The 16,268-nt window shown below is 56.5% G+C and overlaps 2 protein-coding genes across 3 annotated transcripts; both read left to right on the forward strand.

The window, feature by feature from the left end:
- Positions 1-1,220: 1,220 nt before the first annotated feature.
- Positions 1,221-4,365, forward strand: LOC118165422 (protein Wnt-11b-like). The gene is made up of 5 exons (XM_035323408.1): positions 1,221-1,434; positions 1,635-1,870; positions 2,216-2,493; positions 2,955-3,247; positions 3,540-4,365. The coding sequence occupies exons 1-5, from the start codon at positions 1,364-1,366 to the stop codon at positions 3,712-3,714; spliced, it is 1,053 nt and encodes a 350-aa protein (XP_035179299.1). The 5' UTR covers positions 1,221-1,363; the 3' UTR covers positions 3,715-4,365.
- A 6,388-nt stretch (positions 4,366-10,753) lies between these two features.
- Positions 10,754-15,802, forward strand: IGBP1 (immunoglobulin binding protein 1). Of its 2 annotated transcripts, none has more exons than XM_035323397.1 (6): positions 10,754-10,961; positions 11,054-11,356; positions 12,565-12,760; positions 13,759-13,844; positions 14,876-14,988; positions 15,254-15,802. In XM_035323397.1, the coding sequence occupies exons 1-6, from the start codon at positions 10,774-10,776 to the stop codon at positions 15,400-15,402; spliced, it is 1,035 nt and encodes a 344-aa protein (XP_035179288.1). In that variant the 5' UTR covers positions 10,754-10,773; the 3' UTR covers positions 15,403-15,802. The 2 variants fall into 2 exon arrangements, with proteins under 2 accessions (XP_035179288.1, XP_035179289.1); XM_035323398.1 differs by having other exon boundaries at positions 15,257-15,802.
- Positions 15,803-16,268: the final 466 nt, after the last annotated feature.

The raw sequence follows: 16,268 nt of genomic DNA on the forward strand, positions 1-16,268 counted from the left end.
GCTACAAGGGAAGTTGCACAGCGAGGGAGAAAGTGAAATCCCAAGGTAGAAGTCCTGGACAGAGCAGCTGCTGCCCGAGGAGGCCCTGCTTTCCCTGCTGCATCGCTTCTGCCCGCTGGGGCCGTCACCGTCCTGCGGCAGGGACGAGGCGCTGTAACCAGGTTACATGGGATGTGCTCGCAGGCTGCAGGCGGGGAGCCTCCCCCGTGTGCCCTGCTGCTCGCCCTGCCTGCCAGCAGCCTGGCTCTCGCAGTCATGAAACCCCGCAGCGGCCGCTGGTGCCCTGGCGCAGACGATAGGTCAGGAGCGCGGTTTGTCTGCAAGCAAAGGGGCCGCAGGCGGGCGGGCGGTGTCCAGGGGCAGGATTTCCCCACACGCAATTAGCTCCAGTGCTGGCACAGCGCTGGGCTCGGGGTCACCGGGGTCCCAGAGGCAGGAGAGCCCTCCGGGCCTCCCCTGCTCTCCGTGGGGTGCGCACACCCCGCGCTGCTTTCCCTCTGCTGGCCCCGGGGGCTGGGGCTGGCCCCTGAGAGCAGCGTCCGCGCCTTGACTCACACACACAGCTGGAGCCCTGCTTGCTGCTGAGTCCTCCCCGACATCGAGGGGCTGTGCGGACAGAGGGGGCAGGCAGCTCAGACTTTTACTCCCTCTGGGTCCAGGAAAATGGATTTTTTTAAAAGCTCTGAGCAAAGAAAATGAGAAAAAAAAAAAAATAGAAATTAGTATCAGCCCTTGCCACCCCCCTTTTGTCCCTTCCTCATGTCATCCCTTCCTGATTCTCGCCAGCCTGCATCCCCTGCCAGCATCCCCTGCTTGCAAGGACAAGTTTTTTATCTGCTGAGCAAAGAACCCCGTGTTTGCTTTGCAATCCAATGGCTCTCCTGGAGATGCCAAAGGTGATATCCGCTCACCCCGGGAGAGCAGCGTGTCTGCGGTGCCGGGGCCTCCCCCGTGCCTCGCTGGGCTGAGAAGCTGTCTGGGGCCGGGGAGCGCTTAGTGGGGCGCAGGGGGGACGGGGCAGAGCCCAGGCACCCTCTGCCACCCCGCTGGTGGAGCTGCTCAGTGCTGCCGTGGCCCAAGGAGATGCCACTTTGGGGACAACTGCACCGACAGCGGGGGTACCCGAGCAGCGAGCCCCACGCTCCGGGCTGCGCTCACCGGGGTCCCCAGGCAGCCACCCTGGGGGACAGGCGCTGGGGCGGCCGCCCCGTCCTCATCCTCCCCGAGGGCTGCGAGCTGTGAATGGCACCGAAACCGCCTTTGTTCCCCTCCCCGGGGGGCAGGACGGCAGCGCCCGCGGGTATAAAGGGGGCGGGCGGCCCTGGTCCCAGCCTGTCCTGGCCCTGCGGTGCTGTCCCCAGCCATGGGCCACCCCGCCGTGCCCAGCACCATCCTGCTCTGCCAGCTGGGGCTCGCCGCGGCCATCCAGTGGCTGTGAGTAACGGGGTGCAAGGGGGGAGGAGGGGGAACGAGGGACGGGGGGGCTCCCCCGCGGGTCCCCTGCAGCAGGTCCCCTCGGGTCTGCCCCCTGTCACCCGCTCCCCAGGTCCCCATTTGCTCGTCACCCGCGGTCCCCGTCCCCTCACCCCCACCCCGGTGCCCACGGCCCCCTCTCCCCTCTCCTCTCCCAACAGGGGGCTGGCGGAGAGCGGCAGCAGGGTGGCCTGGGACGAAAGCCACCACTGCCGGCTGCTGGCCGGGCTGGTGCCCGAGCAGCTCCAGCTGTGCCGGAGGAACCTGGAGGTGATGCACAGCGTCGTCCGCGCTGCCGCCGAGACCGTGAGCGCCTGCCAGAAGACCTTCGCGGGCATGAGGTGGAACTGCTCCTCCATCCAGCGCGCCCCCAGCTTTGGTCCTGACCTGCTGAAAGGTAAAGGGGGCTTCCCCTCGGGCACTTGCCTCCGCCTCCTGCTCCGTGCGTGGCCGTAGCTTTGCTGTAGGTGCATTCTTTGGAGAAACCTTGCTGCCGTCACCCTGGTGTTAACGCCGTGCCCCCTAGGCCAGCAGCAGATCGCAGAGTAACTTCCACTCAAATGAGAACAGTTGCTGGGGGCTCCAGACAAAGGGGGAAATCAGGCCTTTTACCGAGAGCATAATACAACAGCAGCACGGGCTAAAAATACAGCCCCAAAAGGGCGTCAGGTCGTAGTGTTATCCCGTCGCAAGAAACAAGCCTCCCTCCCTTGTGAGATGTGAGCTTCCCTTCTCTTCCCAGGGACCAGGGAATCCGCCTTCGTCCACGCCCTGGCTGCGGCCGCCGTCGCCCACTCCATCGCCCGAGCCTGCGCCTCGGGGTCGCTGCCCCTCTGCTCCTGCGGCTCTGCCCCCTCCGAGGTGCCGGGCCCCGACTTCCGATGGGGTGGCTGCGGGGACAACCTGCGCTACGGCCTGCAGCTCGGCGCCGCCTTTGCCGACAGCCCCCTGAAATCCAGCCCGCCGGGAAGGCAGGCTCTCCGGGCCGTGAATCTGCACAACAACGCGGTGGGCAGGCAGGTGGGTACGGGCCTGGCCCCCTGCAGCCTGCCGCAGGGGTGCCGACGGTAATGGGGCAGACCCCAGGCAGGCTGGGGGGTGCCATCCTTAGAGTGAGGAGGCAGCGACGTGGTTAAAATGGGGTTAGATGTTTGCAGACATTCCCCCTTTGCCCCCTCTCCCCCCCAAAAAAGCTGCCAGCCCACCACAAGCTCCTGCAGGTCGCTTCCCAAGGGTTACGTGATTATCACAAGGGGACAGAGCAGCACCCCTCGAGTGCCCCGTTAAATCCATTAAAAGGAGGCGCTCCGCTGTGCCAGCAGCATTTTCTTCCACCCCTAAACAAGAGGGAACTCCCTCGGGCGGCAGGAGGCAGGGGAGCTCCTTCATCTCTTGCAACTTCCCGCGGATGCTCGTGCGGATCAGTCGGCGGGGTGGGTACCAGCCACAGGCAAACATCATCGGCTTTCCAACCTCCGCAGGTGCTGAGTGACTCCTTGGATACCAAGTGCAAATGCCACGGAGTTTCAGGCTCCTGTTCGGTTCAGACCTGCTGGAAGGGGCTGCCAGGCCTGGGCGAAATCGCTTCTGAGCTCAAGTCCAAGTACCTGGCAGCCGTCAGGGTGACCCACCGGCTCATCGGGCCCAGGAAGCAGCTGGTACCCAAAGAAACAGACGTCAGGCTGCTGAAAGAGACGGATCTGGTTTATCTCATCAACTCTCCCGACTACTGCGTGCCCAACGCCCACCTGGGGTCCCTGGGGACGCAGGACAGGTAAGAAACTGCTGCAGATGTGCTCTGAGAGAGCTTCCATCAGCCACGTGGAACCAGGAGTGCTCGGTAGCGGGCAGTGCGATCCCTCAGCAGCGTGGTGGAAGGGGATGTGAGGAAGGTTTGCGCAGCCCCGAGTGCTGCTTGCATCGGCTCTAGGAAGCCCTGCCACCCTGTACCTCCTCGGGCAGCCTCTGGGAGCAAACCTGCTCCAGCGGGGGCCGGGGCAGCAATCTGGGTGGGCAGGCAGGGTCCCGATCCCTCACCTCCGTCTCCTGCGCCCTCCCCTCGGCAGGCAGTGCAACAAGAGCTCCGTGGGCAGCGAGGGCTGCGACCTGATGTGCTGCGGCCGCGGCTACAACGCCTACACGGAGGAGGTGGTGGAGAGGTGTCACTGCAAGCACCACTGGTGCTGCTACGTGGTGTGCAAGAGGTGCCGGCGGCTGGTGGAGAGATACGTCTGCAAGTAGCGCCCGCGGCACGCGGGAGGGCTCCTGCGGGTGTCCCCCGGGGGGGCAGCTGGGGACTGGGCACCAACCGCAAGGGATGCGCTGAGTTGGGCAAGGAGGGGACTATGCTGGGAGCCCGGACTCCAGCATTGCCACGGAAGACCCCAAACTGAGCGATGATGGGAAGCCGAAACGCCAAGACCGACCTCTGCCCCATCTGCCCAGAGCAAGACAAAGGGCTGCCCTCCTGCGGCCACCGGGAGCATCCAGCCCCCGTCTCCAGCTGGGGACCGTCCATTTGTCACTTTGCCCTTTTCTCCAGGGTGAATGGGGACCCTGGGCTGCCATTGTCTTTTTGCGGGAGGTTTTTGGCAGTGGCCTGAAAGGCAGGAGTGATGGATGGGCAGGGGGTAGCGAGCTGCCCGTCGGGAGGAGGCTGCAGGGGAGGAAAACTGCTTAGGGTGAGGGGGTCACGGGCAGCTCCTCTGGCAGCAGGTTTCTGCTGTGGGTTGACCCAGCACCATTAAATGTTCCTCCCTGGGGGCAAATACTGCCCCAGTGCCCTCTGCAGCATCTGAAACGACACGGCTCGGACGCAGGCAGAACCAGGCATGGCTCCAGGAGCCAGAGCTCATCGGTCCCCTCCAGGACATGCTGCTCTTGCAGCGAGGGGATTTCGCCTGTGCCTGATGACAGCACGCATGTGGATGGGCAGCAGCGGTCCTGGAGCCTGCCCTGGTCGGCAGCGTGGCAGAACGGCACCCACCAGCCGTGCACTCACAGGGCACCTATGGCAGCACTGCAGCTCCTGCCCTCTGGATGTGTGATGGAAGTGGAGCCCCTTCAGCACGCGCTGTACTCACTGCTCCTCCGTCCTGCCCCTTCTTTCCCACCTCCAAGGGCTTCAGCCCCCTCCTCCGACCCCTTTGATACCGGGCGAGCTGGCCCTGGCCTGGAGAGAGGACAGGGCTCCAGGGCCCCGGGGACATCAGAACGAAGCTTTCGTCTCCACACTTCATGTAAGCGGGATTCCGGTGTGTGCCTTTTAAATAAACGTATCTGAGGAGAACCCACAGCGTGAGGAGCACAGGTAAATGTGACTGAAGTCCCAGGACGGTTCCTGCAGCTCCCACCGTGACCTAGAGCCTCGGCCAGCTTTGCGTGCGCCTTGTGTTACTTGTGGGTTGTACTGAATGGAGTTGGCTGTGCTCGGCCCCGAGTCCAGCTGTAGGATTACTCATTTCCATATTCACTCAATCATTTTTAACAGCCTCTGCTGGGTCACAGAATCAATTCATAAGCTTTTATTGTAAGCCATCCCCTCCGTTTAATGTGCTCCAGGTTTCCACATTAACAATGAGTAATAGCTGGGAGTCCAAGGTGGCTTGAGAGGAGCCTGGGAGCTGGAAGCTGACATGCTCAGGGGCGCAGCCTGCGCTGCCATGGCTAACTAAGCGAGTTAACTACCATTATCAGTTGTTAATGTGCCAGTGACTTGATCGGGCTGCTGACACGCAGCCTTCCCAGAGTGGCAGCAAGGCCACAGCTGCGAGGCTTCCGCCACAGCTGCGCAAGGCCAAGAAGCTATCTCCAGATTTTCTTTTAAAATGCAATTAGGAGTTAGTCACCAGCATTCCTCGGAAAGGGGATGCTCCAGCTGCAAAAGGGCTGCAGTTTCTGTGCCCAGAGCCAGGCTGAGCACAGAGGCGGTGCAGGTACTTAATTAGGAGGGTTGTAAGCAAAGCCCAAAGGCACCTCACGGCCAGATCAGAGGGAGGTGAAACCGGGAGGGGCTGCCAGAGCTCCCCAGAGCATTGCAACACGAGCTAGGGAGAAGAAAACAGGCAAAAGACACTGCAGAGTGAGAGATCCAGCCAGGAGGGTGGGAAATGTGATTTGCATTTGGTAACTACAACCACACGTGGCCTGGGGCAGAGGAGAGGAGCCACAATAGCGAGGAGCGCCCCGGGGAGATGTCGCGATCCCCTCCTGGAGAGGTCCTGCTTGAATTTCTGCCTGGGAAAAGGCAGGGTCCAGTGCTGAATACGCCTGACTGTGCGGAGCCCTCTCCTCCTCCGGCTGCCTGCGTGGTGAGCGCAGGCCCAGGGAGCAGCCGAGGGCTCAACGTGCAGCGGGGCGCTGGGCTCCGCTGATGTCCTGCGGGCAGTGGGGAAGTGCTGTAATTAGTCGAAGGGTGCCAAGGAGGTGCTGTAATTAGTCGAAGGGTGCCAAGGGTCAGGCTGACAGGAGGGCTGCGGCGGGGAGGTGACGGCTAAGTGACAATGTTTGGAGTGGGAAGCATTGCAATCTGTGCCCACAGCTGGAATTACCAGCTTCGTGAGATCAGCTCAGCTGGAAGAGTCTCCCAGGGACTGAGAGCCAGAACAAGGCAATTAATATCCGGCAGTGGGTCCAGAGGGAATAAACCACCCACTTGGCCCCACGGGCTGAGGGGATCCATCTGACTGGATGTATTTTCTCCAACTCTGCCGGGCAGGGAAGCTAGCATAAAGGCTGCCGGGGGAACACAGAGCCCTGACCCCTGGCGCAGGCCAGCACAAGCACCCTCCAAGGAAAAAGATGGGAAAAGCTGGACCCTGACATCGCCCTTGGGTGGCTTCCAGCACCAGTCAGTGCAACACTGCCAGAGAAATAAATCAGGGCTAGAGGGTCTTTTTTTAGCTGTCTACAACTTCACTCCCCGAAAAAAAAAAAAAACATCTCCAGCTCTGGTCGGTACCTCTTCAGGACCTGAACAAACCTGGGCATGGCGACAGCAGTGCCGTGACACCGGGAGGCTCTCCGTAACAATTCTGGCTTTGCAGCCCTTCATACAAATCCTCCCATGTTTCTCTTGCCCCACTTTCACAATCAGTCCTCTCCAGACTGTGGTAGGCTGCTGTCATTACCCTCTGCTTCATGAACCCTCGTCAGGCTCGCTGCTAATGTGACGGATCTACCTCTTTGACTTTCCTGTCATTAGCCATTTTTCCCCGGGTCTTGTGGCTTTTTGTTTATCTGTTGCTGGAAATGAGAATCCCAGAGCTGAATTCTCTATGGTCGTGGCAGAGGTTTTTCACTTTCTGGTGCTGTGAGCTGACGTGGGAGAGATGGCTCTGAATGTGCACAAAAGAAAACCAGCCCTCTACATGAAATGTGGTGAGAACCAGGCAAAGGGGTTGCTCTGCAAAGCCTTCCCTTAGTTACTACTTGACTTTTAGTTTGTGTTTGAAAGGCGTAACACTGGTGTGAACGTGATCCTTCCCTGCTGGCTAGATTGTGTAGACAATGAAGTCTGGAGAAAGGAGAGTGATCTTCATGGGCTCTTTTGACCTTGTTGCTAAAGCACTTTTTAAAAAATTATTATTTATACTTGGAGAGATGCTGCGTAACTTATTCCAGGAGGATAATCCAAGCCAAGGCAACAAGCTGTTGGTAAGTAAGGGGTAAGAATAACACCAGGACATGTTGGGATATATCTCTTTCCTCTTTCCTTCTGCTCGTCACAAGGAGACCTGAGCCAGAACAAGGAGAAGACACGTGGCGGGGCCACTGCCTCAGTGCTCAGCTGTTGGTCAACATCTGTACTGCTGTAGATATCTGGGGGGAGTTACCTTGACCTTTGGGGTGGTTGGTGCCTACACTCCGGCACCACAAGACACAAGCATGAGTAAAGGCTTGTATCTAAGGAAACCCCCTTGCATCTCTGTTCTCCTTTATTTCTGGGGTGTTCAGCAGGATGTCCCGAGGATGACAAGTAATAATAGGGATTGCCCTTATGGGGATCTTCGGCTGAGAGACAGGGACAAGTGAACGTAGGTGAGTAAGAGCCATGAGACCAGAGGGGGGATGGACTGCAGTGTGAGGGCCTTTGGGCATAGCTTGAAGGGCGCTTGTTGCAGTGGCTGTGCTGGATTCAGAGGGAAAGTGGACTTCTGTCCCTTCTTCTTGGCTGGGCAGGCTGGCATCCCCTCCAGCTCTGCCCCCTGCATTTCACTAAGTTGCTAAACCAGGGTAGAAATTCCCAGAGATAAAAGGCTTCCACAGAAAGCAGCACTCCAAAGTTAAAGCTGTCCCTCGGTGCTTGCTGGTTTCTCTCCAGAACAAAATTAATGTGGCAGAGAGCTCAGGAGCACGTTACCTGCTCCTGCTCCAGCACTGTCACTGGTGCTGGACTTGTCAAATCGCCTTTATGCCAGTGCTGAGGAAGTGCCATGGCCTCACTGAAAAGTAGCATTTTTCCTTCGTGCACCCCTGGGGAAACTGCCTCCAAAGGCAGTCCGAAAGTGAGCTACAGCAGGGTGGGAGCTGCAGAGCAGCCTCCTCTCCACAGCAGGAGCAGGCACAGGCCCGTGAGCCACCCCGGGGCTCCATGCCACAACACGTGTGGGTGCCCGCAGTTCATGATGCTGGGGCTGAAGAGCAGGCAGACGACAGGTGATTCGGTCACTAGCCCTTACTGATTTCACGCCTCTGTGGTGTAAGTGAAACCTGTTCTTGACCAGTTGGGACAGCAGATAAAAACAGGGCTAATGAACTGCTAGCAAGGCGATTCAGGAACTTCCATCCAGCTGACAGGTTCACCTACTTGGCTCTTGCAAGCAAAGCCTTCTCCATCTCGAAGGAAACAGAGCCTCACATAGATTTCCTGCTCTCTCAGTCCAGCGTGTCTGCCGAACAGCGATAACGTGTGGCTCGAGGCCTGTCCTGTGCTGCCCCTGATAATCTGGGTCAAAACTGACACCACCAGCCCGCCTCCAGTTTTAAGAGAAGGGGAAGTGGGCTGAGGTCCCATGCTGCATCATCAGCCTAGTCACAGTCATTTGGGGAGCGAGCCAATAGCTCCCTGTGAACCTATCTGGCTTGCTCGGAGAGGTGAAGGCCTCAGAGAAGAATGCCCAAAGGAGATGTTTGCTCAAGATTAAACAGAGATATCCTGTAGGCAAGGTAATCCCTGAACTGCTGAGACTACCTGGGTAACACAAAGGCTAAGGCACTGAAGGAGTTCACTCCAACAGTACCTTTTGCTCTGATCCTTAAACATGCTGTTGAAATTTAGAATCTTAGACGTTCGGGAAGGGAGGCGGGGGAATGATTTGATAGGTTTACTATTGATTTTAACTAATGCATGTGAAGGGGGAAGATGCCACCCTGACTGGAGTGTTGCCTTTCTGATAACAGGGAACTGGCTGTAATTGGTGAGGATGTCATAGCATCTGCTGCTGGTGAAGAAAAAATGGCTGTAGAATTCTGGCCCCATTCTACCTCCAATTATTATACTAATTAATTTTTGCACTGCTGGATGCAGCGTGGTTCTTCACTTCCTGCCTGGTGTGCAGGAATACCACAGAATGATGTGTTAAACTGTTGACATATCTTACCCTACTGGTGCCTGCGTTTTCAGTCTGAGCAAAGCGGTCACATGGAAGGAGGATGACAGGAGAGCAAAACCATCAGGATGTACTTGGGACACAGCATAAAGGAACCTAAACCACAATTCTTCTATCTTTTACGATTAACTTTTTATCAAGCTATCTCGTGTACGCATGAAGGAAACAAACAGACTAAGTCATAAACTGACTCATCTGTGGAAGTTGAGTGCTTCCAGCCTGCCCTGAATTATTATCACACCATATAAATTTTCCACATCTAGGTCAATAACTTGTATTGTGTTTCTGCACGTCAGCTTGTAAAAGCCCAGCTTTAACCATTACCTGTCTGATGCCTGTTTTAATTTCAGAGATACTATCAGAAGGGACTCAGGACCTAACCAAAAAAGAAGCAGCAAAGGGTCCTTATCTTACTTTTGTTATAAAAATAACACATGGAGATGAAATGGTGGGCACAGCACTTAAATAATAAAATGTAGGACTTTGCTGCTGAGCATCCATGCTGTGCGCTGTGTGTTGCCTGGATGGTCTGCCAAGTTCCGATCCCATGCTATGGAGTGATGGTTGTGTGCAATACAAGCCCCTGGTGAACTCCAGTCTTGATGTCCTCAGGTGCTGTTGAGGCTCTCCCAGGAGCAGGAGAGGACCACGCGTGACCTACTGTCCCAGACGGAGCACCTGCTATAGCACCTGGGGCAGCACATGCTGCCTTCCTGGCCTGCACATTCGCCTGGAAGAGGCTTTTTGTGGCAGCAGTGACATTTCAGGGACCCCAAGGAGCGACCCCAGCGCTGCCTGCTGTGGCGGGGTGTCATGGCTAGCGATGGCTTGGCTCCCTCTGGTGCAGCCGCACGGGCAAAACACAGCCGGCTGTGCCCAGGGAAGGGAGCGGAGCACCCTGCAGGAGTACCAGCATGGGGTCCTGGGGCAGGGGGGCTCCTTAGCATGATCTTTGGCTGGCCTCGAGAGGACACTACTGATTACACTGCTGGCATATGCGTCGGGAGCCAACACATTTAATTCCAGCTTGGCTCCTGACGCAGAGTGCTGCGTTGTGTGGTGTAGACAAACTCCAGCCTTCTGCTGCGTTTTTAATCTGGTAAGATTAATGGAAAGGGACCTGCGCCATGAAACAAACCACAACCAAGCCAGCAAAACAATGATCTGCAGAGGTGCGGATATTGGAGGAAAGTCAAGGAAGGGGCAACCAGCGAGGCTTGGGGCAACCCAGGTCCTCGTGGTCCAGGATGAGAAATGTGCGTGAATCATTATTTAATGCTATTTATGAAATAGACCAGGGCCTCTGCTGCTTTATGGGGGGGGCGTAAATTGGAGTAAATTGTAAATCAGAGTAAATGGGAGGCTAAGAGGTGAAGGGGACTAGCGCTGTCAGCTTCACTTTGACCGATTTGTTTGCTATTTAACGCTCTGCTTCGGACAGTCCCTTGGGCGCACTGCTCTGCCAGGAGCCCAGTTTGAACGCGTGTATTTCACAGGGATGTAAGCCCCGATTCCCAGGGGAGCTCTCGGCCCACCGCCACAGCGCGGCCTCGCCCTGCCCGGCCCCGGCCGCGGCCCGCCCCTACCAAGATGGCGGCCGCAGCGCCACCACCAAGATGGCGGCGGGGGGCGGGCGCGGGCGGCGGGCGGAAGCGGCGGGCGGGGGGCGGTGGCTCCGTCCCGGCCTAGCATGGCGGAGGGGCCCGGCGCCGAGGCGCGGCTGCCGGAGCTGCTGGCCACGGGCTGGCGGCTCTGGGAGGAGGTGGAAGCCGGCACCGAGCCCTCCTCGGGGGCCCCGGCCGTGCAGGATAAGGTGCGGCAGGGGCTGGGCGCGCTGCGGCAGGCGGCCGCCATGGTGGCGGAGCTGGAGCTCTTCAGGTGAGGCGGCGGGGCCGGCACCGGGACCGGGGCTGGGGCCGGGGCCGGGGCCGGGGCCGAAGCCGGGGCTGATGCCGGTCTGTGCCTTGCAGCGAGAACGAGGATCTGGAGGAGGTGGCGTCGGCCGACCTGAAGTACCTGGCGGTGCCCGCCCTGCTGGGCGCCCTGACCCTGCGGCAGGTGGACGCCAGCCGCCGGCGGGAGCACCTGGAGGCCGCCCGGGCCCATTTCTGCCGCTTCCTGCAGCTCTGCCGGGCCTACGGGCTCAGCGCCGCCCCGCCGCCCGCCGCCGCCGCCCCGGGGGACGAGGAGGCCGGCAGCCCCGCGAGCCGCGGCCCCGCCGCCCAGCGCAGCCTGCTGGCCATGGCCGCCGGCCGGCAGGCCAAGATCGAGAGGTGAGCGGGGGAAAGGAGGCCGGGGACACGGCAGCACCGCGGGCAGGGCGTTAAACGTGCCTTCGGGGGTCCGCACCGCGCCCCTCGGGGGGTCGGGGTGCCTCAGGGTCACGGAGGCGTGGTTGTGGCTGTAGCGCCCGGTCCTCGGGGATGAATCGCACAGAAGCTCATCGTGCTCAGCTCTAATCGCAAACTGGGTAAAGCCACCCAGGCTGGAAGCTTCCCACAAACGTGCTTACCAGGTCTTTGATACAGGGGCTCTCAGTGCCTCTTGGACATGTTTCAGGTGAGGGTTTTGACAGTCAAACCGTTGTCTGCTGCGGTGGCACGGACAGGCCCAGGACGGCCCTGAGAGCAGTTCAAGTTACTTAAACACCAAAACACAGTTTCTGGTCTAGGAAGTAACCCAGGTGGGATGGATTTGGGGTAGCAGAATGTGTTGTGGGTTGGTGCAGCACAGGCTGTCCGCCACAGGCTGCTCGCTGACAGCCTGGCACCGTGCTCATGCCCAGCGTGAGGCAGGGCTGGGTGTGCTCGCCTCGCGCTGTGAGCCCTGCCATCAGCAGGTTCCTACCTGAGTGACTGCAGAGCGAGGCGTTGCAATTACGTTCTGTTCCAGTGAAAAGCAGAGACTGCAAGATCAACGTTTTCTGACAGCCTGGATCCTCGTGCAGGCTCCAGAGCTCTCGTCTCAGCTGCCCTTGCCAGTGGCTGGCTGCAGAGCTCACCCTGCTGCAAACAGACCAGAAGGGAGTGGTTCGCTTTGCCTCAGCGGCACAGGGCTGGGCAGGCGGATGCTCGCATGCTTAAGATGTATTTTTTGGGGTTCTCTGTGGAGTTGTTGTGGATGAGTCTATTTTATAGAACCACGCTTGTATGCTGTGTCCTTTGTCTTGTATGTCCTGTGTCAGCAATCCTCAGCTGGGCTCGCTGGCCTCTTAGCACAAATCAAATAACCGGGAGGGGCCCCGTCTTTAAATTTAAATTGTCTTTAAAACTTCTTAACAATAGGGGCTGCTTAAATTAGAACAGTAAATCATCAGAACCTACCTTTCTGTATGCAGCTTTCATTTGAAACACGTGAAATTATGTTAAAGCTCTTAGACTGTACTGAAGTTTGAGAAAATGCTGATTTTAGAAAGCACTGTATCTGGGCTGTGCTAGAGAAAGGCTACCTAAATTATGTCCTTTAATTCTCCTTGAGCCAGGTATAAGCAGAAGAAGGAACTGGAGAACAGGCTGGCCTCTGTGAGAACCTTTGTGGACAGTGGGCAGGCAGACGAGGATCAGATACGGGAATTCTACCTACTGCAAATCCAGAAATGGGTCAACATCAGCCTTGAGGAAATCGAGAGCATTGACCAAGAAATGGTAATCCTGAGGAGCAGAGATGCAGCGAAGCAGGTAGGAGATCTCTTGATCTGCAGGTGCTGTGAACTCTGCATGGTTAGACCCGGTGACAGACACTGTTGGGGGTAAATGGACCTCAGAGGAACTGATTAGCAGTTTCCGATGTTCTGTTCTGTGAATTCGAGGTTAACGTCTAGCTCATGCACGGTGTAAACGGGTAGGGCTTGGTTTACTTCTGAACGGGCAGCGTCCTGCTTTTTGCATCAGTGCCTGTCTGGTGCTATCACACGTCCTAGACAGTCACAGCGTGTAAAATGCGTGAGCACTGAGTATCAGAGCTGAACTGATCTGTGTGCAGAGGCTTCTCTCCACGTTGCTGGGTTGTGCCAGACCTCGAACTATAGAACCGAATGCTTCTGTCACTTAAGACAAGACCCCGGTGATGTCTTTTCTTTCAAGCCTACGCTTCTAGCCTCCAGAACATCCCGATGTTACAGAAAAAACATGCTCGTTCTGTATGAGGAAGCAGACACAGTGTTCCTGGGCCTTACGCTTCTCACCTAGAACATCTGTCTAGAATTAAAAAATTAATAATAATGTGCCGAAGTGTACCAGAGCCCAGCTTTGCTGGCACGCCTGGTTTGTGCAATTCATTGCTGGCATTGCAGAGCTCTGCTCTTCTGTAGTGCCCTGGGTGATATCTTCGTGAATGATGAGCTCGACTTGCTTCAGAGCGTTCTGCGTTTGGTCCATGGAAAAAATAAGCCGTATTTCATGCTTTGATCTGAGCTGATCTGGTTTAGCTCTGTCAGCTTTCTGCTTTGATCAGAACGGGTGTAACAAAGGCACAAGGAGAAGTGATTTGTGGAAGCTCACAGATGGAGTTCATGATTTAAAGTGGATTAAGGGCTGAATTGTCCGTCCTGGGACGCTGCTCTGACAGCAGAGGCATCTCCTTTCTACAAGACCCTTAGTAACTTGTTTGGGGCGGGAAGCAAAGAAGGGTACTCTTACCTACGCGATTACTTTGTGACTCTTGTTTGCAATTTCAGTCTTCAGCACCACCTCACGGTACTTCCCGGCAAGCCAGGGCTCCTCTGAAACCTTTCATTCTCACCCGGGACGCTGTTCAGTCTAAGTATGTTTATTTTTGATTCCTTTAACACAGTGTGGTGCAGCGCTGTTCTCCTGTCAAACCCACGATACTTACAGATGCAGAAAAGCAGTCGTTGTCTTCAGGCAGCGTGTCGCGTCGAGGTTGCACGTGTTGTACATCTGGGCAGGGGATGGGGGCACTTCTAACACGTTTCTTCCACTTTCTGTGATCGCTTCTGTTACCAGCATGCGTCAGTGTCTCAGCCAATGCCGTTTGTTGTGTTGGGATGGCAGAAGAGGAGCCATGTTCAGGTCTTACCGCGTTAGGTTACGGTGTGTGGGCTGTTCAGTAAGCTGTGGAGAGGCAAGGCTTTTCTGCCCCTCGATGTGATACAACGGGATTGTTCCTTGCTCTTAAGGAGCATGACATTGAAAAGCACAAGTAGTCGCTTAACCTGATGTAAACTCCGGGGGATTTTGGTGGGTTGAAATTAGTGATCCTTGGGGCTGAGAAGATGTGGTACCTGCCTGGCCACCAGTCGCGATAGCACGTTACTGGGAATTTTTAACTGTAGGGCTTTCCCTAGGGTAACAGGATCTCAGCGCTTCGTGGTGCTGTGAGATTCTTGCAGGTGATACAGCAGCTAGAGCACAAAATGGGACAGAAAACGGATTCCTTGTGATTTTGACACTATCTGCCTTGAGGGTTACAGATACCTCTTCAGCTGAGCTGTGCCTAATTCAGTTCTCAGTGTCCCCGCTGGCAAGCTGTGCCAGCGGACAGCGTTCTTCTAGGGACTGGACAAGTGTTCCGAGATCTTTGGAACAAAGCAGTCCCTGCCTCTAAAGCAGCTGAGTTAACTCCTGCACTGCTGTCCTGGCGGTGTTACTGCGCAGCCTGCCCCCAGGCCCAGACTGGGGAAATACCCTCCTTGGGGCAAACTCTTCTTGGTAACATGCCTCGTATTATCAATCCAAATTTGAGTACGGGGTAGTTCTCTGCATTGGTACTGCTGTTCCTGCTCATTCGTACAGGACCTAAAGTGCCTTCCTTGACCCTGTCCCTCCCTGTAGAGTGTTTGGTGCCGGATATCCCAGCCTCCCAACTATGACCGTAAACGATTGGTATGATCAGCGCAGAAGGGAAGAGGCACTGCGTGGTCAGACTGCACCTCAGAAGCCATCAGGTAAGGAGGGGTAGAGCAAAACTGAAAACAGAAAAAAATGAGGATTTGTGAACCCTCTTGGGGGGAATGGTGAATGAGGGATGTGCTCGGGGTGTAAAATCCTCCCTGGCTTCCTCCACGAGGCTTTCAGGATAAAGGGATTGCTCGGCTGCTCCTTGGCGTTTCCTGCTTTGTCGAGGCTGACTCTGGAGGGATTCTGTTCTGGGACCCCGACTTGTCATTTGCCACTGTCTTACTGTCCCTCGCTCTTGTTCTTGGCCTTCAGCAGATATAACTGATGAAGAGTTGAAAAAGCAGCAGCAGGAGAAAAAGGAGGAGGAGGATGATGAGGAAGCTCTTCAGAAAGCTCGGGACTGGGATGACTGGAAAGATACACACCCGAGAGGCTACGGCAATCGGCAGAACATGGGCTGATGCTGCAGCAGCAGAGAGAGCAGGGCCTGGGAATCCTGTAAGAATCGCCTGCGTCTTGGCGATGTAGGAGTAAATGCACTGTACATATGCAGAGGTATCCTTGGCTTCTCTGGGAGTCACTGGAGTCAGAGGAGTAAACGTGACACTTTGCTTTGGTTTACATGAAATGTCAGACTGAGAGTGCGCTCGTCATGGACAGTGGCACCGCAGAGCTGCTGTCAGCGGGGCGCTGTCTGAGGGGCCAGACTGCCTCTGCTCTCCCGGTCAGAGGAAGTCCTTGAAAGAAAAGTACGTGAATTGGGAAACTTCTCTTTGTATTGTTGGTGGATGTATTTATTTTTTCCTCTCTATTTTAGACAAAATAAAATCTCCTGTGCTGCCTAGTTCTTGCTGTGAAAAACCCTTGGTTTTTGTCCTGGGCTCTGTCAGAGAAGATGTGTAAGGCCGGTTGATTTTGGCCAGGGCTACTGGTGGCCTTTCCACATCATCCCGTTCCTCCCCAGGCTGGCAGAAGGCAGTGTTTGGGAGCTCTGTGTTAAGCAGAGCAGATATTTTGAGGGCGACGTGTTAAAATGCTGATGCTACAGATCGTTAATGTACGTTTGTCCCTTTGCTTCGTGTCGTGGGGTCCGTGCAGCTGTAGATGTGTGTATACACGCGTGGCGCAGCGGGCGTGCTTGGGACCCTCTGGAGGAGTGCTGCAGGGACCAACGCTGGGACAAGCAGCACCAGATTCAGAAGAGCAGTGCCCTGCTGGTCAGTGCGCTCTGAGATCTGCTTATAGAACACCCCTGAAGGGCTGAAAACTCTGCGTTCCTCTAAAGCAAGCTTAAATAGGAGCTGGCGCTGATCCTCGACCGACTGAG

Source organism: Oxyura jamaicensis, chromosome 4, assembly GCF_011077185.1.
Source record: "Oxyura jamaicensis isolate SHBP4307 breed ruddy duck chromosome 4, BPBGC_Ojam_1.0, whole genome shotgun sequence".
Classification (NCBI taxonomy): Eukaryota; Metazoa; Chordata; class Aves; order Anseriformes; family Anatidae; genus Oxyura; species Oxyura jamaicensis.

Excerpts from the sequence above, each read along its gene's own strand:
- LOC118165422 (XM_035323408.1), top strand. The coding sequence starts at position 1,364 with ATGGGCCACCCCGCCGTGCCCAGCACCATCCTGCTCTGCCAGCTGGGG. Across the intron at positions 2,494-2,954 it reads ACAACGCGGTGGGCAGGCAG|GTGCTGAGTGACTCCTTGGA; the intron begins GTGGGTACGGGC and ends CAACCTCCGCAG. Across the intron at positions 3,248-3,539 it reads TCCCTGGGGACGCAGGACAG|GCAGTGCAACAAGAGCTCCG; the intron begins GTAAGAAACTGC and ends TCCCCTCGGCAG.
- IGBP1 (XM_035323397.1), top strand. The coding sequence starts at position 10,774 with ATGGCGGAGGGGCCCGGCGCCGAGGCGCGGCTGCCGGAGCTGCTGGCC. Across the intron at positions 12,761-13,758 it reads GCAGAGATGCAGCGAAGCAG|TCTTCAGCACCACCTCACGG; the intron begins GTAGGAGATCTC and ends TTGCAATTTCAG. Across the intron at positions 13,845-14,875 it reads CGGGACGCTGTTCAGTCTAA|AGTGTTTGGTGCCGGATATC; the intron begins GTATGTTTATTT and ends CCCTCCCTGTAG.